Source organism: Podarcis tiliguerta (genome assembly GCF_965153285.1).
Source record: "Podarcis tiliguerta genome assembly, chromosome: 4".
In the NCBI taxonomy this organism is placed as follows: Eukaryota; Metazoa; Chordata; class Lepidosauria; order Squamata; family Lacertidae; genus Podarcis; species Podarcis tiliguerta.
In genome coordinates this window covers 26,254,892-26,278,768 of record NC_139537.1, presented here as the reverse complement: position 1 = coordinate 26,278,768, position 23,877 = coordinate 26,254,892, and the positions used below count along the sequence as shown (strand labels likewise).

General features: G+C 42.3%; 2 protein-coding genes across 8 annotated transcripts in view; one reads left to right on the top strand and one right to left on the bottom strand.

The window, feature by feature from the left end:
• B3GLCT (beta 3-glucosyltransferase) overlaps positions 1-20,370 on the bottom strand; it is a 71,902-nt gene extending 51,532 nt beyond the window's left edge. The window contains exons 1-3 of one of the 6 annotated variants that reach the window (XM_083437164.1): positions 20,226-20,370; positions 4,822-4,880; positions 1,936-1,975 (exon numbers count right to left, since the gene is read on the bottom strand). In XM_083437164.1, the coding sequence (XP_083293290.1) occupies positions 1,936-1,975; positions 4,822-4,880; positions 20,226-20,277 (151 nt within the window). In that variant the 5' untranslated portion in view covers positions 20,278-20,370. Of the gene's footprint in view, positions 1-1,935; positions 1,976-4,821; positions 4,881-18,304; positions 18,434-19,649; positions 19,999-20,019; positions 20,170-20,225 lie in introns of those variants that run through there. The other 5 variants (XM_083437168.1, XM_083437166.1, XM_083437167.1 and 2 more) reach the window with 5 other exon arrangements.
• Positions 20,276-23,877, top strand: part of HSPH1 (heat shock protein family H (Hsp110) member 1) — a gene marked incomplete at its 5' end in the record, with an annotated part of 42,401 nt that continues 38,799 nt past the window's right edge. For both annotated transcript variants that reach the window (XM_083437058.1, XM_083437057.1), the window contains one exon: positions 20,276-20,437. In XM_083437058.1, the coding sequence (XP_083293184.1) occupies positions 20,276-20,437 (162 nt within the window). The remainder of the gene's footprint in view (positions 20,438-23,877) is intronic.

Sequence of the window (23,877 nt, the reverse complement as noted above, 5' to 3'; positions counted from 1 at the left end):
AGCAAACATGAATCTCAACATTTATAATTCTCATACCAGAAACAGGCTCTAGGAGGCTTTCTAGGTTTCCGAATTTGGTTTTAATAAAAGCTTAAACTGCCCTCAAACTAATCTTCTAATATAATATTATATTTGAAATTTCTAACATAATGTTAAATTTCAAGTATCTGTGTGCCTCTTACAGAAATCAAAGGCAATCTAGTTGATGACTTAGCAATAGTCTTTTTGAAAGCTAAGGCTCTCAGCATCCCTGCCAATTAGCCATGGTGGCTGGTGCTAATGAGAGTTGCAGTCCACAACTTCTGGAGGGGACTACATTGGTTATTCTTGGTTATCCCATATTTGCCAAATACCACACCTGCAATGTTTGCTGCAATTCTTAGTCATGATAGTGCTCATGCTTATGAACAAACCAGCCAGTGCCAAAATCCACTAAAAATAATCTTGAGATTAAAGGATGTTCCAAAAAGACTGATTAACTGGCAACTCTGTACAAATCATTTCGAGGGGCTGAAGAACTAAATGGATTAATTCTAGCTTATTATCATCTTCATCATGTTTAATCAGTAATCAGCTGGCAACACTATCAGCAATGCTATAATTTTTACATGATCACATTTGTAAGAGTGGCAAATAACAGTGTAGACTGGAGGTGAAGTTAAGAACCCCCCCCCCAAAATTAATAAGGTTTTAACTGCTGCTAGAAGAAATAGGGGAAAGAAACATGGAGGGGCTATAGTTCAGTGCTAGAGAACATGTTATGCCAAAGCCCAGGTTCAGTCCCTGCTATCAGGTAGCAGGTTATGGGAAATATTGCTGCTTGAGACCATGGACAACTGCTTCCAGTTGGAGTAGTAGACAATACTTAGTTGGATGGGTGGGTGAGTCTGTCCTTGTATAAGACAGCTAACTTCTTATATAAAAACCGACAGCTTTAGATGACTTTTAAAGGGAAATAGATGTCATATATATATATATATATATATATATATATATATATTCTATGACTAGTCACAATGGCTATATCACCATCTGAGGCACTACACCACCACCAGGAGCAGGACTGTATAGGCACCCACAGATATGAGGCACCCAATACATTGCTGAACTGTGGCTCTCCAGAGGCCTTCATTCAGCATTGAGCACCCAGGACAAGAGGCAATTCAAGCAAACATTGGACAAAAAAGTCTGAGATGATCTGGAAACCGCTTTAATCTTCTTAGGCTGTAATCCTGTAATTTACCTAGGAGTAAGCCCCCTTGAACTCAATGCAACTTATTCCTGAGTAAACATGCATGCACTGTTAATGAGTGACAGTAGTGTGCACACATGTGTGTGAATGATCTTTTGATTAAAATAAATAAAAAGTGAAAGCTAATTTTTTATTTCCCCCCACTGTTTTGTCTTAACCCAACACAAGTGAAACGTTAAATGCTGAGACCTTGATATAATAACAACCAAATATGTTGGGACCACCTTTTAAAATAACTAGGCAGGAAGGACACCCTACCCCCAATGCCACTGAGTATCAACTACTGGGGAGCAGCAACTGGAGAGAGGCTCTTGCCTTTGTGTCCTGCTTGTGGGCTGCCCAAAGCTATGTGGTTGGGAAACATGATAAAGGACTAGGTCAGGCATCTCCAACCTTCGGCCCTCCAGAAGTTTTGGACTACAATTCCCATCATTCCTGACCTCTGGTCCTGTTAGCTAGGGATCATGGGAGTTGTAGGCCAAAACATCTGGAGGGCCACAAGTTGGGGATGCCTGGACTATGTGAACCAGTTGATCTGATCCAGGAGGGCTCAGGAGTGACAGTAATAACATCTCCAATGGCCCAAGAACATGCTATACAGGATAACCTGACAATGAATGAGATATACATGATTCAGTCTAACAGACAGACTGCAGATTGAAATACTGAAAAGCCTTACTTACCCTTGCTTATTTTAGTCGAGTTTCCACTTCTTTCTGACGTCTGTATTAAGATAATACAAACAATATAACCATACATTAAAATGTAATGATTTGCTTAAAACTTGCTAACTAGCCTGTCACAACCCCATTCAAATAGCTGTGCAATCTCAATAAGCCATACTAAGTCCCTAAGGCAAGTATTATTATCCCTATGTTGTATGAAAAGAGCTAAACCATAAGACGTATAATGGTAAGCCAGAGTAAAACAAACTATGGTTTACTGGGAATGGGCAGTTGTGCTGGTGCATGCTCTTCAAATCACACCAGCCCCCTCCTTCCCTTGCTGTACCAGAAGCAAAGAGACCAGAGCACTGGTTTACTGTCATGTGCAAACCAGCAAACTGTTTCTCTGCAACCATGAATGCTGGTTCGCACATAATACTAAGACAGCATTCTGGTTTGTTTTCTCCTGGTGTGGCAAAGTGAGGAGAGGGCATGATTTGAGTGGCATGCACCAGCATACTTCCCTGTTCCCGGTAAGCCACAGTTAGTTTAACTCTGGTTTACCATTACATGTCAACTAGGCCAGAGACCAGAATCTTGGGTAAGACCATCTAATGAGTTTCCAGCTCAGGTTAACATTAAAATTCTATACTCACATTTTTAGCTGCTACGTTATACATCCTCCAAGTAACTAAGCTTATGTGATGTAGAACTGAGTTTATATTACTTAATTTTTATTAGAAATTTAATTGCATAAACATGTTATCAGTGTTACCATTCTAAAATGTTGTTTGATAACAATTAATTTGGACTAAATACCTAATAAAAAGCCATGATAACAATTAATTTGAACTAAGCACCAAATAAAAAGCCATGAAATAAAGATTACTAAAATGCACACACTTAGAAGCGTCACACTCTTATGTGATATACAAGCAATCTCAACATTTAATGAGGATATTAATCTATGGGAAAACCCTCTATCCAAATTATATTGCAACCTAAATAAATATGAAGAAAGGTTCCTGCAGAGCCCAAAATAAAACCCAGTAAATCTAAGATATGTACATTGGTGTCAGAATTTAAGCTTTGCACTTAAAAGCAAAGGGTTCACAGTTCCATCACCCAGGAAACCACGTTCTAAAAATATCTCAGCTGCTATTCAGCAGCTACCAAACAAACTGAAATGGAGTGTGTTTCTCAGGATTGTCTGTAAATTGTGTTGACAAACTGGCCGCATAGTAAAAGTAAAGAGGAAGCATTTTTCTGAATTCCACCTACAGAATCATAGCATTTGAAGAAACCCAATGGAACCATATTTCTGGGTCCATATTTGGGTCCATATTTCTGCCCTAAAGAAGTTACCATATTTTTCCATGTATAAGACACCCCCATGTATAAGGCAACCCCTATTTTTTTTAACTCAAAATTAAGAAAATGAAACCCTAAAATAGAAGTGAGAATCTGGATGATTGGCAGTAGCAAGTTGTTGATCTTTTTGGGGGCGATCATCTTCAACGTTTCCAGCAGAAGCAGTTTGCAGCAGAAGAAGTTTGCAGAAGCAAAGGCAGCGACTGGGGCACTACACGCTCCCCCTCGGTGGCTGCTGCTGCTGCGGAGAAGCAGGCTCCCAAGCAGGATGCCAAGGAAATGCCGGGGGAAGGCAGTGGCTGCTGTGTGTCAGGCCATGCCGTCGAGCAAACTGAGCTGAGGAAGGTGGTGAGTGGGCTGGGGGGCAGAGTGGGAGTTTGATAGGGGAAGAGGGGAAAAAGGAAAGAATGGCAAGGAGAGGTAGCTGAGGCAGCTCTTGGCGGCGGCAGCTGCTCTCGATCTGGTGGTCAAACCAGCATGGGCTTCAGGAGGCGAACCAGTCATCCGCATGCAGCCTGAAAGGGGGGGGCAGAAAGGTGGGGCAGCAGCAGGAGGGAGCACCTCAGCCTGCCCAAGCCAAAATCCCAGACATATGCTTAAATATTTTTAAAATTGCCCATGTTCGGTGCACAAGACAACCCCCATTTTTTTACTAATTTTTTAAACGCAAAAAAACTTCATCTTATACATGGAAAAATATGGTACATGTATACCCCAATACTTAGAGCATGATGCATGAGCCAAATCCAGTTAGCGGAGTCTGTTCTGCTGACATATTATCACCCTGTTTTCTTCTTTCACTCTGCCCCATACCCTTTCCTTTTCCTTCCCTACATTAAATCAGAAGCTCCCAACTGTGTAGGTGTACCCCCCCCCATGCAAACCAACACAGCAGCACTTCAGGCAAAGACTGAAGCCTCTTCTGAGACTGCAAATGCTGAAACTTTCAGTAGAAGGTGGTGCTTGCAATCCCCAATATGCAACCTATATAGTTGTTATAACTGGGAACAAGATGTTATCAAGAAAAATGAATGGGTTATTGCACAGAGGGCGGGTGGATCTTGAAGTAAATAGACTTAATTGAATATCTGAGTGGAAATGAGAATGAGGCACCATAGGCTTCTTCTTTTTTTTGCCTTTCAATCTGAGTGGAACCAGAAACTAACATGAATATACACTATACAGATATGTCTGAAAAATGCTACCCATTCAACTGACCCTGCAATACCTGTACACAAGATGTGACACAATAACATCACAGTACAATATAACTGAGGCTATAGCTTGGCAAACCTCTCTTTAAAAATTCTGATCCTTTGCTACCTCTAAATTAGAAAGGTCACCTGTCCCGCAATGGAAGCATATAAAATGAGGGTATACACGGCAGTTCACAAAACAACACATAGGACACAATCCTCCAAGCAGAGCTCCTATACATGGCTCTTCCACTTCAAGGAGACATATCAATATGGCATGGACAACATCTCCTCCAAAAATGCTAGCTTCCTAGAGCTGGAACACAAAATGTAGTACCTGTGACAGCTGCTCAGTCCTGTCCTTTACATCTTCTGCAGCAACGTTTAGAGCTAAAGCTGGAACATGGGAGGGAAAATGTTATCTACCTTTTTTCTCAAACTGGTATCTCATTTTCAAATTTGACAAATTATGTCTAAACAGGATTTTTAAAAAGCAATTTAGATAATAGTATCTCTTAAATGCATAGAATGCCTGTAATAATCTTATTCAACCACGAGACAATTCTGCTGTTTTCAAAAGTAGTATCATTTGCTGTAGCCTGACAATTTTACTCTCATGCATCTCTGGACAGAAAATCGTTCTTTGATGTGGAGCCAATTTATTTTGGCTTCAAGTCAAAACAAATCCTACACAGAAATAACATCTGGGCACTCCAGCACTTCAGAATAATAATAATAATAAATAACAACATGGTAGCACATGGGGGATCTGAATTCCTCTTTACCCTTAGGATAAAGTCTGCCATTATCAGACAAAACCTCCTTCGAATCCAGGGTGAGTTCATGCTCCGGTTTTCCAGAAACAATACTAGCAGTGAGGCGCTGTTAAACTTTGAAAGAGCTGCTATTATTCCTGGGTGCTAGCTGAACAGCAGCACAAGTGCCACTAATTCATCAAGGTAACGTAAAATGAATTGTCACAGTTAAAAGTAGACAGCAACAGCTCAGACACTAGAGACTAAGCTTACACTATCTCACATGCTGAAAACAGGTTTGTAATCTCGTCACAATTAGAATAGATTGGGGGTGGTTGACAGGTGGCACAAATTTCAGTTCTAGAAAGATTACAATATTAAACAAGGCAAATATGAAAGGCAGAAAGTGGCTTGCCTATATGTATGGAGAGAAACTCCATCAACAAAGATAGGAGCCCAAACTGACTCCCATCTTAGGGAGCAACAAATAGGCACCAAGGGAAAACGTTCTTCAACCAGGCCTTTGGCTGATTACTATACTACAGCCTTTTAAATGTATTTGTGAGAGTGGGGGTTATTGATTTGTTGCTTCTGTTTTAATCATTTATTTGTGCTTTTATCTTGCATTTTTATCTTATGAACTGCCCTGAGATCTTTTGATTAAGGGTGGGATATAAATCAAATAAATAATAAATGTTGGCTCATTGAAAGATCTAAGTAGATGTAGCCTTCCCTTCACCTGCCAGATCACAAGCCAAGATCACATGCCTGGGCTACAAGTGAAGTGTGCTTGTCTTGGCTGTTTACGAGGAGTGAGTACGTACCCTGCCCTACTGCTCAGTCTGCTTCAGCACAAGCCCATCCCCCCTACTGATCCTGAAGGGGGTTGTAGTTGAGAGCTCCATAGAGATGTTTGCCCCAGGGTATAGCAACTGTGAAAAAGGTGAATTTCATATTGGGGATCATTAGAAAAAGAAATGAAAATTAAAAATGTCAGTATCATAATCCATGGGGCAACCATGCTTGGAATACTGCATACGGTTTTAATCATCTAATTTCAAAATGATACTGCAGAGTTGGAAAAGGTTCAGAAAAGGGCAACAAAAATGATTAAGGTGCTGGAGCAATTCATCTAGGAGGATAGGTTACAACATCTGGGGCTTTTTTGTTTACAGGAAAGCCAAGAGGAGATTCAGTAAGCCGGCAACTTGTGTTCGCTTTACTTGTGTGATTGCAATTTTAGGTGTTTGGGGATTAGGAATTATTGGAGAGCCAGGGAAATTTATCGCTCTCCTCTCTCCATTTATTCTCCCTTCCCACGCACACACCCAGTGGGTTTTCCTCACTTACTGGGCTTTGGGAAGGGAGCAGGAGGGCTCTGGCAGTGTCCCAGAGCCCTGTGATCTCTTCCCAAAGCCCAGTAATCATGGTAGTGCCTTCCTTAATAGCCTCTGGGAAGGAAATGTAAGGGCTCTAGGAGAATCCCAGAAGACAGTAGGGAAGGGGCTTCCTCCTCACTTCTCCTCTGGGAAGATCATGGGAGGGCCCTGAGACCACACCCCAGTAAGGAGCCCTAACAGAGAAATGTGTTTGCTGGTTCCTGACTTTGCCCCATTTTGCCTTTGAACGCAGACCCCCTGAACAAAACCCTCTAGCAGGCCCACTGCATGCTAGAGTTGTATATGATAATGCATAGTGTGAAGAAAGCAAATAGCGGAATATTTTCCTCCTTCTCTCATAATGCTAGAACTCGGGCGCCATGAAGCTGAACGTTGGAAGATTCAGGACAGACAAAGAAAAGTACATTTTCCTCACAGCACAAACTATAGAATTCACTCCCACAAGGGACAGGCCACCAAACTGAATTACTTTAAGAAGATTAGACAAATTTATGGAAGATAAGGCTACTAGCCAACTGGTTGATTCTATCCCCATCCCCATAATCCAGAATTGTTTACCTGCTATGTTTCTTTCTTTCCCACCCTACTTTTAAACTAGTGAATGCAATCTTCAGCCTGTATCCATGAGGAGAGCATGGCCAACAACATAATATTAACATGCACTGAGGAAAGGAGCCATCTGCTCTGAGAAGTGTTTGATTCTCCACTATATTCATCCTCAGTGTTTGGAAAGGGATTTGCATGCACACTGCAACTCACTGACTAGTAACAGTCTGAGAATTAACAGTTGTGATAGGTTGATTTTAGTGAGAACGGAGTCCATGAAAGGGATGAGCTGTGTTATGCAGAAAAGCTCTTTGGGGAATTAACTATTTCAAGTTTGGCATCCTTTAAATTTATTAACATGCTAAATAAGTAGGGACCATTTTTTAACTTCTGAAAGATCTCCAAAGCAACTTCAGAAATGTTCTGCGTAAATTCCTGCTGTTGTGTATCAGACAATTTCAGCATTACAGGAGATTGATCAAGAGAGAAGAACAGAAATATTTAGTAAATGTCTGCTCTTATATCGCCCTTAGCATATTTGGCTGGTCTGGGTCCTCTTTCCATGGTAATTACAGCTGTTCCCAATATTGCTCTCCAAATGATGGATAAAGAGGCAGGAGTCAAAAGTATGATGAAGAGGGTGGGCAAGTAATTAAAAAAAAGGTGTTTAGACTAGAGCCTGGGGATAACTGCTAACACTTTCCCAGCTGACTGAAAGCAAGAGAGATTAGATTGCTGGATGGAAGTTGCTAGACATAGAAAGGAGCCCACACTTGCTCTTCCTCTGCACTGTAACTTTTTAGGTAAAGGGCAAAGGGCAAAGGGACCCCTGACCATTAGGTCCAGTCATGGCTGACTCTGGGGTTGTGGCGCTCATCTCACTATATTGGCCAAGGGAGCCGGTAATGTGGCCAGCATGACTAAGCTGCTTCTGGCGAACCAGAGCAGCGCACAGAAACGCCGTTTATCTTCCCGCTGGAGTGGTACCTATTTATCTACTTGCACTTTGACGTACTTTCGAACTGCTAGGTTGGCAGGAGCAGGGACCGAGCAACAGGAGCTCACCCCGTCGCGGGATTCGAACTGCCAACCTTCTGATCAGCAAGCCCTAGGTTCTGTGATTTAACCCACAGTGTCACCCACGTCCCACCATAACTTACTAGTTTCATGCTATAGCTTTTTGTAGCCATGAAGACAGGCCCAATATAAGCTTTCATACTTTATTATTCATATTTAAGATATATACTATGGATAAAAATATAGCTAGTGTCTCAATACAGTATGTCAATTTATCAGAAATTATCAGCATATGGTTGCTGTGCCTTTAAGCATTCTGGGAGCAAATCTATAACAGATCTGTCACAGTTTATATTATGCCTGACAAATAAGTAATTCCATATAAAAGATTCACAATGCTGACATCCCACATAAAGCTGTCCTTTAAAATGAAGTAAAAAGCTACCTAACAGTCACTACACGCTAAAGCCACCATCACTACTGAAAACAAATGTCAATATTCATGCCTCTGAATGTCTTTGTAAATAGCTTGGGGTCACTTTTGTGAGGAAATATAATAATAACAACATCATCACCATCATCAAATGAAATAAAAATATTAGCAATTAAACAGTCTAAGAGAAATCAAGGTTCTACACTTACAATAAGTAGATACCTAGCCCCAGTACACATCTCTAAAGTCAAACTTGGAAATACAAAGACCTCCTAGATGTCTCTCAACAATGTTATGGTATAACTCAATAGGTTGCTCATTTTGGTTTTAACAAATTATACCTAAATAGAGTAAGAAAGCAGTTTAGATAATAGGAGCATAGAAACGAAACTCAGGAGATCATGTGGAAAGCCTCCATATCCTGTCAATTACCACCCGAGCACATTCGTTACACCTTTATTCTATCTACCATGAAATAATTTGAAATGCTATTTTAGAATTTAGGGGTGCAATCGTAAATACACTTACTGTTCAGTCATACTAAAAATAAATGGGACTTACTTCAGAGTTAACAAGCTTTGAATAAGGTTAAAAGAGTCTTAATTGTGTTTTGAACTTAACAAATTAAACACTTTGCACATGTAAACTGCAAGGCACCTCTATGGCCTCTATTTTCAAGGTCAACACACAAATGCTGTTTTGTACAAACCTTGTATTACTTAGAAAATAATATATTACATTGCAAAATGTATTTCAGTGCAAAGCCTCTACATAAACATGGTATTCACAGTTCCTCGCCTTTTGCACGCAGGTGAGAGGCCACATAGGGAGATGTGAATTAAAATATGCAGCAGAAATGCTGCCTGGCTCATCATAACGTTTAAATATCTCATGCAAGCACAGAGTCTATAATTTATAAAATATTAATACACATGAACCCTGAAACAAATCAAGGATCACATACTAGTCTGCATAGGAGGACAACTTTTTTCCACTCCACAATACAGAAAAATCCTGTAAGGAATTATTTATAACTTCTCCCTCTCAAAGCACAATCTTATTTACATATAGAAAGCAGCGCGTATCACTTGAGTTCAGTGGGGCTTGTTCCCAGGTAACTGGGTAAAAGACTGCAGCCTGCCAGGTTTGAATCATAGAATTTTAAAGTTGGAAGGGACTCAGAGTCCCTTGTCCAGGGGTTGGCAAAGTTTTTGTGGCTTGGGCTGGTTCACAGTCCTGCAGACACCATGGTGGGTTGGAGTGTGTGTGTGTGTGTGTGTGTGCACATGCACAAATGCTATTTCCAGCGCTCCTTCTGGCACGGAGGAGGCGTGTGCAGATTCCCATTGGCTGCAGGAGCTTCCTGCAGCCAATGGGAAGCCAGTCCCCGCTCTGCTCTGCGCTGGTTTAGCGTGGCGCACAGGAGCCGGCCGAGCGGGCAGCGGAGGTCCCCGAGCAGGCAGCGGGGGTCCATGGGCCAGTTAAACGACCTCCATGGGCCGCTTGTGGCCCATGGGCCTTAGGTTGCCGACCCCTGATCTAGTGCAACAGGAATCTCAACTAAAGCATCTATGACAGCCATCCAACCTCTGCTTTAAAAGGAAAAAGAGTCTGCCACCTTCCGATGAAGTTCATTCCACTGCTGAACAGCTCCTACTGTCAGAAAATTCTTCCTGGTGTTTAGTCAGAATCTTGTTTCTTATATGTTGAAGCTATTGGTTCGGGTCCTACCCACTGGAGCAGGAGAAAACAAGCTTGCTCCATCTTGCATGTGACAACTTTTCAATAAGAACATGTGAGCCTTTTCCTCCTTGTTTCAGACAGTACTTATCTGTCATTCCTTTAACTATAAGCCCAGAGCATTCTCACACTTGCTGCTCCAATGTTTGGATTCAAATGTTGACCCATTTGATGATCGAAAATAATATTGGTTTATAGAAAGTAGATTTGTTGGGAGCTATCTTGGAGTGGATGTGTTGAATAATTTTCTACATATGGGTGACAGATGAAGAATTGGAAGTTCTCTTTTTCTCTTCTTTTTCCTTTCTTTCTTTTTTCCCCTTTCTTCTTTTCTTGTCATCTTGTTTTTCCCTTTTTCTTTCTGATCTGATCTGGTATTAATCTTTGTATTCTCTTCCAAATTTCAGTAAGATATATTCAAAGCAAAAAATCCAAAATATTGACCCCAAATAGTTGTTACTTCCTAAAATAGGCACCTGTTTTCGGCCTTTCAAACTCGGAGTTATACCTAATTAACAATAAAAATATTTGAAGATTGTTGAGGTGGAAGCTTCAGTCCGCTTGGCAAATGAGCCCAGTTTTAGAACTGAAATAGTCTGAGATGTTTCAAATATTTTACTAAATCATCAGCAGTTCAGGGATTAAATTCACAAATATTACACACCAGTGTAACAAAAAAATCCAATACAGAGTGCTCCTGTTAAGTGTTCCAGATAGTTAGCCATGTCGTCTTTTAGGGCACTCCATTCATTTCCCCTCCTATTCAATTTTCCACCATCACCCAACAGGCCACAGAACACATTCAGTTCTTATTAGGTCATTTCCAGTGGCTTTTCCCGAAGATTTTAATAGTCCAGCTGTTTTAATAGTCCTGTTGATACTGCCCTCTTGTGCATGAGTGGTGCCATAATGGCTAAATACATAAATGCACTCAAGCTTGAACACTGGAAATAGAGGGAATTGTATTTATTTATTTCGTATATTTGAAATTACCAGTGCCATTTAAGCAAATGACTTACCAGTGAAGCACTTGCCCCTGCTTTTGTCAGGAATGAGGAAAAAAACCTACAGGTTGACTCAAAATAGACCTACTTCATGAATATGACTAACCTGAATCCATTAATGTCAATGGGTCTACACTTAAAAATATGTGATTGAATACCACCCATTGTTTCCAGTTGCACCTTTCTGCAAATGGAAGGAGTCTCTCTGATCTAGCAGAGCCCTCTAGTAGTGGAAAAGATGCAAACAGCAAATTTTGTCACATTCCCCTTCCCCTTGCCTGCACAACCTTCTGCAATAGTCTAGAGCTAGTCCCCTAATTCTCCAGAGCAGTGGTTCCCAATTAGCTAAGTACTATGGATCCCCTGTTTTTCAAAAGTCAAACCACGGACCCCCTACTTTTGAAAATGTTGATATTCCAGTGGTAATTGCTGTTATGTGTATGGTCCCAACACACCCTCCAACATACCCCAGTGAGAAACCAGGCCATGTGTCTTCTGGGTCACACTCCTGTATAAGTCACGTGACCTACACTAGAACACAGTGACCAAAAACATGCCTTTTGGGCATCACAATCTTGTGCAAGTCACACATTCAGCCACAGTCTTACACATTTGGCAGTGCCATTCTCCCATGCAACAGCACAGCAAAAAAACACACACAATGGGATGTCCTGGACAGTTAACTGGTATGTGCCACAGACCCCCTGGGTGGGTTACACTTACCCCCTGGGGTCCACAGACCACAAATTGGGAACCACTACTCTAGAGCAAAGGTCTGTAGTGCAAATTGGTGGAAGACAGCTTCCCTCTCCTTCCATTAGCAGACGCCTCTGCTGGATTGAAAATCCTTTGACAATTGTAGTGCAGCACTTCATTCAACACTAGGGGTGTCTAAAATCTGAAGAAGATACTCCACCCACATATATTTTTTCAACCACTCTGGGGGCTTTGTTTTTATTTTTTACAATCAAGCAGTATATAAATTTTATGAAATATATTTAAAATTTGAGGTTCACAGACATGTCAGTTGATTGCACATTGTAAAAAGAGGGTGTAATCTGCTGTAAGAATACTCTAAACTAATACCCACAGTGACTGTACATCAACCTTCCTTTCGATGAATGTCTTCCATAAGATAATAATAACATAAGACCAGCCCTGCTGGATCAGACAAGGCCTATCTGTTCCCACAATGGAGACCCAGATGCCTACAGGAACCCTCCTACTTGTGTTCCTCAACAACTGGCATTCAGTCTGAGCAGTGGGTCTTAGAACCCAAAGGAAAGTTCATGGAAGGGAGTGTGCAGAACCTGGCATTCCTGCCTTCTCCTTCCCCCATCATCCCCCACTAAAAAGCCTCTCCCAGAGGTTAGGATTCCTGGTGAATCAGCTGACATGGTACAAGGGCTGAGCAGAAATGGGTGGTCCTCAAAATTCAGGCAAAAGCATCTTCCATGGGCAGGAGCCCTTGAATCTTAATTTATGCTTGGGGACCAGCCTTGAAAAACAACAAATTTGAGTTTTTCTTACTTATCCCTGTTTTCGAGATGTATATGGAAGCTGTAATTTGGATTTTATCAGCTGACAACACTAGCTGCTTAATGCAGCACAACACAGAATAGCTAAATACATGCTGTTAGGGAGAAATTCTTACCTTAACTAGCAAAGTATCAGCAGCCATTCTAATACCAGCAGATAACATGCAGCTAAAGGTAAAGGAAAACATTCCTTACAGATGTGCTGCATTTAAACCTCTCTCCACTTTTACTCATATGCTGTCTGTTTCATCAGATAGCAGAAATAGAAATAAGAATCAAAAGTAGAGATCAGCCTTGCCAATTTTCACCCACCGACGGATAATGCTTTATGCTCAACCATTTCCAGTAAGTTTTTTCCCTTTTTATGCTTAAGCTATTTTCAGTGCAGGAACTGGGGTGGGAAATGCCACTAGGAGATGGAAAGGGAAATGAAAACTACTTTTCAATGTTCAATAAGTAAAAAATCATTTTCAAAGTGCCATCTTGTAAGTACCAGAAGACGACTATAATACAGTCTCATTCTGCAATGACAGAGAAAAGCTGTTTTAAACATTCTCCTTTGAAACGAAAAGGCTGCTATCATACCACTCAAACATTCAAAAACATTTCTATTAAATTCTTGTTTTAAGACAATGTACAGGTGGCATTTCTTAATAAATGGAACCTTTCTTACTTGAGAGTCCAGTTCACACACAATACAGCTCTAACAAATACTAATGCCAGACCAGCTAAGGTGACTGAGGTGACCAGTTCGCCTTCCTGTATCTCACTGAAGTGTTTTGCACAACCTTTTTAGTCTTCACCTTTATCAACTACAGGCTGGATTGCAGATCTCTCTGCTAAAAAGTAATGTAATGTCACAATACACCAGAAGAGTTAGTCTGTTAGAACGAGGAAAGGCATGTCTCAGCAATGTCATGATGATGCATGCAAAGAAAGAAAATTACAAGCAGAAAAACCACGTACCAGTAAGTCACTTTTGTTATATTGGAAGGGCGGCTGCTCTGAAGATGTCATGGATGAGTATGCACCATCCTTACTATCTGCCTACCATTCCTCTGAGAGGCTCTGCTCAAAACTTTGGCTATAGGGCAGCGGGCCTCTTAGAACGGACAGGTGCAGAGGTACTAACCCCTGCTCAAAAGGATGCACTCTGAAACAGAACTGTTCAAGTATCAGACATATTACTTCAATGCAACCAACAAGCACAAGCCACATGAAGACTGCCACAATTCCCATGCTTATCAAAATTACTCCCAAAAGGATCAGAATAGCTGACCCAGTGCAAAGTTCTAGAAAGAACTCTGCCTTCTGCTGCAGGGATGAAATCTTATGCAAGAGGTTCATGATTTTATAATTTTTATTGTTTAAAATATATTAGTTGCCTTTAGTCAAAAGTTTTAAGAAATATTAATACTGTTTTAGAAAGCATCTACCTACAACAGCTGCTGCTGACAAATTTGAACCCATTTGCAACTGAGGTGCTGGATAGCCTAGTCTTCAGCTGGTGGGTCAGGACCCACTAGTGGGTTTGCAACAGGAACACTGCCACCGTGCAACTATATAGTAAAAGGTTAAGAAATGGATCCCTAAATGAATGTTTCAGTTACAATTGGGTCCTGGGTCTGAAAAGGTTGAAGATACCAAGCCTAGTGTATCTCTCTGGGAAGGGTGTTTCATGTGTGAAAAACTGCATTACCTGGTATTTCTTGCTTTAAGAATGCAGACACCCTGGGAGAAATCTTTTTGAAGGGCAGGATATAAACGTTATAAATAGACTGAGATACCACTAATGAAAAGACCTTTGCATCAGCACTTCCATTCCTTGGTGCTGCAGACCTAATAATGGCAATATTTTTAAAGAAAGAAAGAGAGAAAAAGAAAGAAAAATCTCTTAACTTAAGAAAGCATACCGTGCTCCTTTTCTTTCTTATTGTCTACCAGAACATGGGGTTATCCAGCCAGATAGATGTCCACATATAGAGAGGAGCTTCTTAATTTACAGCTTAATCCTATACACTCAAAGTCTCCCTGAGTTCAATGGGGCTTAGTCCCAAGTAAGCTGGTATAGGATTGAACCCTTAAGACAAAAAAAAATTACAAAATTTGAGAATGCCCATAACACAGAATCTGTTCATCTGCAGACACTTTTCTTTCCTATAATGAGTCAGGCAAACTGGGACAGCAAAGTATTTGCTCCAAAATTTTAATTTATTTTTATTCCCTATAGCTGGAATTCTGATTTTTACAAATGCAATCTTAGGAGATTCTATGGTATTTATCATTTAATGAAAGCTCACCTGCCTGTCCAGTAGTACATTTTTTAATCTACTTTCACAACACCCAAAACCTATTACTGATATATTTTCACAATTTACTTCTTCCCTGCTGTTATTACTCAGAAAGTTCAAGATCTTTGATACAGAGGCAGCCAGGAGCAGTAAAACAGCAAAATAAATCATTCTTTTACTGTGAAGTTTTAATATCAATTCTCCTGACTGCTGCTGCACAAAACTGCAACAGCCTGTAACCTAGCCAAAAAAGATCTGCTAGCACTATAACTGAGTTGAAAGAACTAAACTCAGAAATCTAAATATTATATCATATTCATACTTCACATATGAATGCCATGGATTAATGCCACATGCAATCTCTGTGCGTAACATATGCTAGGGGAGAATTAATCAGTTGATGCCACATGTAATACTATGGTTTTCACTTCAGCATCTAGGAAAAGAGCAATGTGTGATTTGATCCACACTGAAAAGGGCACAAGAACCCTTTTGCTCAAACACCTGTCAGTAATTTGTGTCCAATGATTCTAAATAGCCAAGGGTGTTAGGAACATAAGAAAAGACCTGTGGAGCCAGGTCAAAGACTTGTCATGTTCAGCATCCTGTTTTCACAATGCTCAACCAGATGTCTAGGGAAGGCCACAAGCAGTACATGAGCTCAATCACACTCTCTGTATTTGTGATTCCCAGAAACTGGTATACAGAGGCATACTGACTCCAACAATGGAGGTAGAACATAGTAATAATGACTAGCAGCCACTGATAGCTTTATCCACCATGAATTTGTCCGATTCCCTTTTAAAGCCAACCCAGGCTAGCGGACATCACTACATCATGTGGCAGGAATTCCATAGTTTTTACCATGTACTATGTAAATAAGTATTTTCTTTGGTCTGTCCTGAATCTTCCATCAATCAGCTTCATTGGATGGCCCCGAGTTCTAGCAATATAAGTGAAAGAGTTCTCCTTATCTACTCCCTGCGTATCATGTATACTGTATGCTTATTCCTGCTAACATGCCCCCCCCCCCTTTACTGGACTTTTTTCTAAACTAAAAAGAACCAAACATTGTAACCTTTCCTCATATGGTTGCCCTTTTACAAACCTTTTCCAGCTCTATGGTATCTCATGAGATGACTACAAGTATACACAGTATTCCAAGTGTGGTCTTACCATAGGTTTGTATAATGGCACTAAGATATCGACAGTTTTATTTTCAGCCCTTTCCCCTAGCTAGGAAGTTGCCTTTTTTACAGCTGTCACACACTAGGTCAACACCTTAATTGAGCTCTCCACCACTAAGATCTCATTCCTGGGCAATCACAGCTGGTTCACACATTGTATTCACTGAAACACATTTGCCATATTGCACCCAGTTTGGAGAGATCCTTTGGGATTTCCTATCAATCCCTTTTTTGCTTTAACCACCGTAAACAATTTGGTATTATTAGCAAGCTTGACTACTTAACTGCTCACCCCTAACTCTAAATCACTTAGGATAGCGAATTAAAAAACAAAGGTCTCAATCTCTATATCCCTCCATTGGAAGAACTGGCCATTTATTCCTACTCTCTGCTTCCTGTTCTTTAAAGCAGTTACTGATCCATAACTGGTGATTTCCTCATATTCAATGACAGCTAAGCTTACTCAAGTGTCTTTCGTGCGGAACTATCAAAAGCTTTTTGAAAGTCAAAATACACACTGTTGACTGAATCATTTCCATGTATATGCTTTTTGAGACTCTCAAAGAACTCTAAAAGCTTAGTGGGAGAAGACATCCTTGCAGATGCCATACCAGTTCTGCTTCAGCAAGACCTGTTATACTACATGGTTGGTAATTCTATCTTTAATAACACTTTCTGCCAGTTTTCCCACAACAGACTTGCCCAGATCTTCTTTGGATGCCTTTTTAAAAATTGATGCCACTTCCAGTCCTCTGGCACAAAGGCTAATCCTAGAGACTAATTGCATATTCCACTGTGAATACAGATGCAAAGACTGCTGTGAAGACCTTTTTGCCTTCAACAGCTTCCTTTACTCCGCTTGTCCCTGGTGGTACCTTTCTTGACCTGCAGTCAAGAAAGATGCAATCAGACTGAACTTCTGTTATGGTGAACAACCCTCAAGCATTCTAGAGACATCTATCTTCCCTTTCCTTTTTACCAATCTCCTCATTTTTGAGAAGTTTCATCTTTTTAATTTAATCTTTCTGTGATTGTGTTCCAATTTTCTTGGCGATTGCCCACTTACATACATATTGAATTTGATAGCACTGTGGTTACTGTTCCTAATCAGTTCAACAACACATCTTGCCCCAGGTCCTGGGTGACATCCCTCTGGTCAGTTACAGGACCAACTGCTGTAGGGCGTGATCATTAACAGTACTTAGAAAATTTAGCTCTTTGTCATCACTGGAAAACATATGAACCCAGTCTATGTGAAAATAACCGAAGTGACCCATTACTAAAACACATCCTCATTTGGTTGCCTCATTGATTTCATTCTCCATCACCCTGGACCATTTGGTCAGGTAGTAAATTACTCTTAGGGCCTAGTATCATCACCCATAGCAATTCTGAGGAAGAGTCTGCTCCTTTTAGTCAGGCAAGTTGACATGTAGTCAGCATGCCCATCACAAAGCCAACTATCTGAACCCCTAATGATTTAATCAGGCACTACCAGGATCACCCAACCTCCAACTTGGAGGACTATCCTTGACACAAGAGGAAAACTGCTCATCTTCCAAAATGACATCCATTCTAAATTACTGTTCCCTCTTCCTCAGAGAGATGCTCTCCTTCCTCAAGACTCTCATTCTCCATGGCAGCAAAGGGGTTGCTACCCTGGGAACAGGATGCAACTATGGCATCTACAAGAGTTTCATCCACCAACCTGTCTGTCTCAGCTTCTCCAGTTCTGCTACCTTGGCCTGAAGGGAATGAACTTGTTCCCTAAGGGCCAGGAGTTCATTGCACTGAGTACGCAATCATGACTTCTATCCAATAGGCACATAATTGTGCATGAGACATTCTGTAAAATATACTGGATAGCTCCCACACTGCTCCTGTCATTCTAACTGCATGCTTAACTCACTTGTTATCTTGGCTTGACATTTTGTCACTGAGGCAGAGATGCTGCATCAGCTGGGGCTTCCCTCTTGCTCATGAAGCAGGCTCCTTCGCGAGGCTGTTGTATACGTATAGCCCCAGCTAGCTTCCGCAGCTGAAAATGAAGTATAACTCCCCTTGCTTTAACAGCTCCACTGGCTCCCAATCTATTTCTGGGCACAATTCAAAGTGCTAGTTATGACGTATAAAGCCCTATAAGGGTTTCTGCTATACAAACCTGTCCAGGCTCTGAGAAAGCCCTTCTCTCAGTCCCACCATCCTCACAGCACATTCTGTGGGTGTGCAGCCTTCTCATGGGCTGCTCCCAGGCTTTAGCCTCTCTGTCTAGGGAGTTCTAAACTGGCTCTCTCCTTGTTGATCTTCCACTGGCAGGTGAAGACTATTTTATTCCAACATGCTTTGGGAACTGCTTTTAAGGAAAGGGCTATCAATAGTGCTGGGCTGTTTTAAATATTTATATTTTAATAGATTTTTTCCACACTGTTTTAATTCCATCACAGTTTAGTTATTTTTTAACTATTATCTTCATATATGTTTTTAGCTAACTATGTTTTATCCATGTTATTTTAATTTTTGTGGGCCGCCTTAAGTTCTGGTTCTGGGGAAAAGGCAGGATATTAAACAAATAAATGGAAGGTGCAGCCAATTCAATCAGAAGGTCCTCCTTTGAAAAACCAGTTCCAGTGAGGAGGAATTAGAAAGGGGAATTGATGTAGCTCACTGGGAAGCAGTAATTTTTGTCAGCGGATCAGTATAATGGTTAAAGGTCCTTCTTTGTGAACACCATCGTCAGCACACACTCCCCATCACTTAACACATATTAATCAGCCACCCTTTTAAATACAAGCAAACTACTCAGTGCACATTTCCTCAGGGGGAATAAAAACAGCCCAGCTGTGTTCTGGCAGACCTTTCAGTGTTTTAAGGAGTGTAGCCTTCATGCACCCTGTCATGCTCAGAAACACAGCTAAAAGGGTGGATTTTTCCCTACCCACTGGGTTGAGGGAGGTCGCAACAGGAGCACTACCACTCCCATGCAAATATATGGCAAAGGGGTGAAGAAATGGGTCCCCAAACACACGCTCGGATTAAAAGTGGGTCCGAACAGGTTGAAAATACCTGCCCTATAATAGCCCACTATTGCTGGCTTTACAGGTGGAATCGGGAACGGCTTGGCTGTTTGCCTTGGACTAAATCTCCCTAACGCAGAAGGTGGCGATCTTATTATGCTCTGTGCCGTCTTATGCCATGAGCTTTCTCGGCAGCGCCCCACACAACCCCCCCCCCCAAAAAAAAATAAGGTCCCTGACCTATTGGTAGGATCTTTCTGTGGATTTAAAACGCCGCTTCCTCCGAGGCAACGGCGGGTTACCCTAGCCCACGAAAGCCGCTTCTGCCACACCAAGCCGTGCCGTCGGTGCCACAAGGCTCTCCCACCCGCCACCCCGGGGTTTGCGGCTGCCCTTCTGAAGATGAGCTGCTCGGGCTCTTTCGCCTGGGGCTCAGCGCCCACCCACCGCCAGCGCCACCTCAGGAAAACAAGCGCTTCCTCAGGGCTGTCTCTCTCTCTGTGCGGCGACGGCAGCGGTTTAAACCCTGAAGGGAGAAGGAAACGGACGGACGGAGCGGCTGCCGCTCGACTACACGCGAAGGGGACGCCCGCCCATCCCACGAACAAACTTCAAGGAAGCGGGGCAGAGAGGCTCCCTCGCGTATCCGGTTCCCCTCACGACGCGGCGGCGGACAGCCACAGGGCGGCTCGGCGGCGGCGGCTTCTCGACCTCGCTTTCCCCCGCCTGCCCGAGAGGGGAAGCGGCGCCGCGGCGTCTCCTCTCAACCGCCGTCCGCGCGCCACAAAATGTCCCCTCTCCGTCCGCCCCACTCACCCCGGGCGCAGAGCGGGAGCAGGAGAAGGCAGGCGGCTAAAGCGCGGGGCATGGCGAGGAGGAGGAGGAGCAGGCGGCACCAGCAGCAGCTTCGGCTCCACTCCTGTTCCTCGCGGCGGGGAGCCCGTCCTCTCTTCCCGGGACTTCGCCACTGGCCGCTGTTCCGCCTCTGCTGGCAGGAGCGGAGCCGACTCCGAGCGGCCTCAGAGGAGGTATCGCCGCCCAGCAGAACCGGGCGCCGGGAAGCCTGTGAGGGGAGAGAGAGAGGGAGAGAGAGAGGGAAAGAGTTGGAGGCTCAGCGGCGCCATCTCGCGGGCCGAAACGGCCGCCGCTCGCTTCTCCTCCTCAAGATAACCGACGCGAACCGTCTGGAGCGGCGCCTCGGCTCTTCCTCGACGGCTGCTCAAGGGCTGCTTCTTCCTTCACCGGGGCAGCTTGGGCTGTTTGTGTGTGGAGATTCGCAGCCCCCACCCCAGGGCGCCCGCTGACCCGCCTCACGACTCGCCTGCTTGGGTGCTCTCAAAACAGGCGCCGGGAAGAGTCACCTCCCTCGTCTCCCGGGCACAAGACATGCCCGTTAATGTTCAATGAAGTGAGGCAGAACAGAACATGACAGGAGAAGGGAATTCAGGGGAAGCTAATTCAGGTGTGGGCTGACTTCTGTCTTGTGCAGTCTTAAGGCAGGAGGGAAAAAAACAGTCAGCGTCCTCAAGGGCTCCCATTGATTTTTAATGAACATAAACAAAGACTGCATACTCGGGTCTCTGAAAAATATCAAGGCGTAACTCACCTGTGTTAAATGGCGCCTGGACATAATTAAGAGCCTAAGAAGGGCCTTGCTGGCTCAGTTTTGGCATTCATTGCGCCCCAAGAATCCAAGCAAGCACCAAGCCGTATTTGATCCATTTAAAAATTGGCATTGCCTCTGGGTATCTCTGCTTAGGATCAAATCCATCATAGACAACCTGGAGCATGAACTCTACGCTGTTCTGTTCCAGCTGTTTTTGTTTGTTTAGATCTGGCAACAAAGACTAGCACAAATCTTGTGAAATGCAGTGGGGCTTATGACATTTTACCACTTCCTAAGTTAGACTTTCATGCTGAGGGCTTACTAAATCAACAATAAACCAATTACAGCTAGCTGTGCTTAGGTTAGAAGGCACAACCTCTACAAAACTCCATTAAATATTTAGCTACAACCCTTTTAACAAGATAACCTTCACATTATTCATGTCCACACAAATTTTCAACATGCAGCAACTTTCACCAGTTCTTGTTTTTCACTTTCCTTGAGACATATACCCAACCACTTTTCTTATGTACTAGTTACCTGTCAAACTTCTAGTCAGGGTGCTAAGGTTCCATTCCACATTAATGGTGCAGCATGGATAGGAATTACCAAAAATCATGGTTACGTGGTTCATTTAGGAATGGTTTCCAGAGCAGTATTCCTAGAAGAAAAACATAAAAAATGTGTGTTTATTTTGTTGTAAGCATTGACTAAGAAGTCTTTAGGGATGGATTTCTTTTTAATGCATACACACATGTGAAATGGTAATCAAAATGCCATTTTAAACTATTGCATTCAGACCCAGAAGCTGTGGTTAATCAACATTAATTCATTTAGAAAATAACTTGTTCTGCACACACTTAAAAACTTAAGATATTCTGCTACGAACACTATACATACTTTCCAAACACACCATCCCATCTAGGAAGCACGATAAATATAGCAAACATCTTCAGGCTATTCAATTCTCTAAGGAGAACTATAGAATACATTTTTAAACTTATCACTTAAGGGAAAATAATTCATGGATTTTAAATAGTACTATAGTCTCAGCAAAAGCTCAGAAAATTAAACAGCAAGGATAATAATAAAAACCCCCAGCTAAAAACGGATACTTTAATAACATTTCAGGAAGGTTAAAACTACAACAGACAGATAATGTTGCCCCTTGAAAGCAGCAGCCATAACAATTAGTTGTTGTGGTGGTGATTTAACCTTGTACTTTTTTATGCTGTTAGAACTGCAATCCTATGCACATTTACTTTGAAGTAACTCCCATTGAACTCTGTAGGATGGACTTGTGAGTGTACATTCATAGGACTGTGTTTTTTAAAGCCAACTTTCTTTAACACACACTGTCTTTTAACATTTGGTAACAGAAAAAACATTTATTATGATATAACAACAACAAATTTTATTTATACCCCGCCCTCCCCAGCCAAGACCGGGCTCAGGGCAGCTAACATCAGGTAAAAACAATTGATTAAAATACAACTCAAAAGCAAGATTAAGTACAAAATTAAAATGCAGCCTCATTTCAGTAGAAACTCAAAAACTTTTTGAGGATGAAAACGTCAAATCTTCACCAAGGCCAACTACCCAGACTGGTCCTACGTGGGCCAGAAAAAAACCAGGGAAGTCCCCAAATAGGAGTTCCATCACAGAAGGAAAAAGGAAAGAGGGGGAGGGGATCAAGTTGATTCCAAGCCAAAGGCTAGGCAAAACAACTCTGTCTTACAGGCCCTGCCGAAAGAAATCAGACCCTGCAGGGCCCTGGTCTCATGAGACAGAGCGTTCCACCGGGCCGGAGCCAGTGTTGAAAAGGCCCTGGCTCTGGTTGAGGCTAATCTGACTTCCTTAGGACCCAGGACCTCTGGGGTGTTGCTATTTATGGACCTTGAGGCTCTCCGCGGGGCATACCGCGGTATGATGATGTGCCAGCAATCACAACAATCCTGCATGAGTGAGATTTGCCATTTACTTCATGTGGTTTTTTTAATGGATCAGGGTCAGCATGCATTCCTCACTTTTTAACGTTTCAAGCACTTTTCCTCTTCACAGAAAACAGAATGCCATTAACTGTCAAGCAACAGCTTGTAAACAGAGCAAGTAGGTGTTAAAATATTAATGAAAACCCTATATTAGCAATGCAATAAAATGGTTAAACAGATTTTATATTGGTAAATACTGTCTTAGTACCTTTTAAGACACATTCTAATGATACACCGGACGCGGATGGCGCTGTGGGTTAAAGTCTCAGCGCCTAGGGCTTGCCGATCAAGAGGTCGGCGGTTCGAATCCCTGAGGCGGGGTGCGCTCCCGTTCTTCGGTCCCAGCGCCTGCCAACCTAGCAGTTCGAAAGCACTCTCGGGTGCAAGTAGATAAATAGGGACCGCTTACTAGCGGGAAGGTAAACGGCGATGTCCCACTGGCCACATGACCCGGAAGTGTCTTCGGACAGCGCTGGCCCTTGGCCTCTTTGAGTGAGATGGGCGCACAACCCTAGAGTCTGTCAAGACTGGCCCAAACGGGCAGGGGTACCTTTATCTTTAATGATACACCAGTTTTTACCTTTCAACTGGAAACAATAATGCAAACCATTAGAAAACAAGTTACGTATGCATTTCAAGGCTGCAGTCCTCAAACAGACTTATACAGAAAATATCCTCCTCACCTGATGTATGCTGCACAAAATCCATCTTCTAATTAAAACTATATATAGCTGAAGGACATCTGCACTGATTCATTCTGTAATTCAGTGTCTTGGAAGTGAAACGAACCAAGGGTTTCCATCAAGAAATTTAACTGTAGTTCAAATGACAAGTTAAACGTACCTAGAGATACCTGTGTAGTCAACAGAAA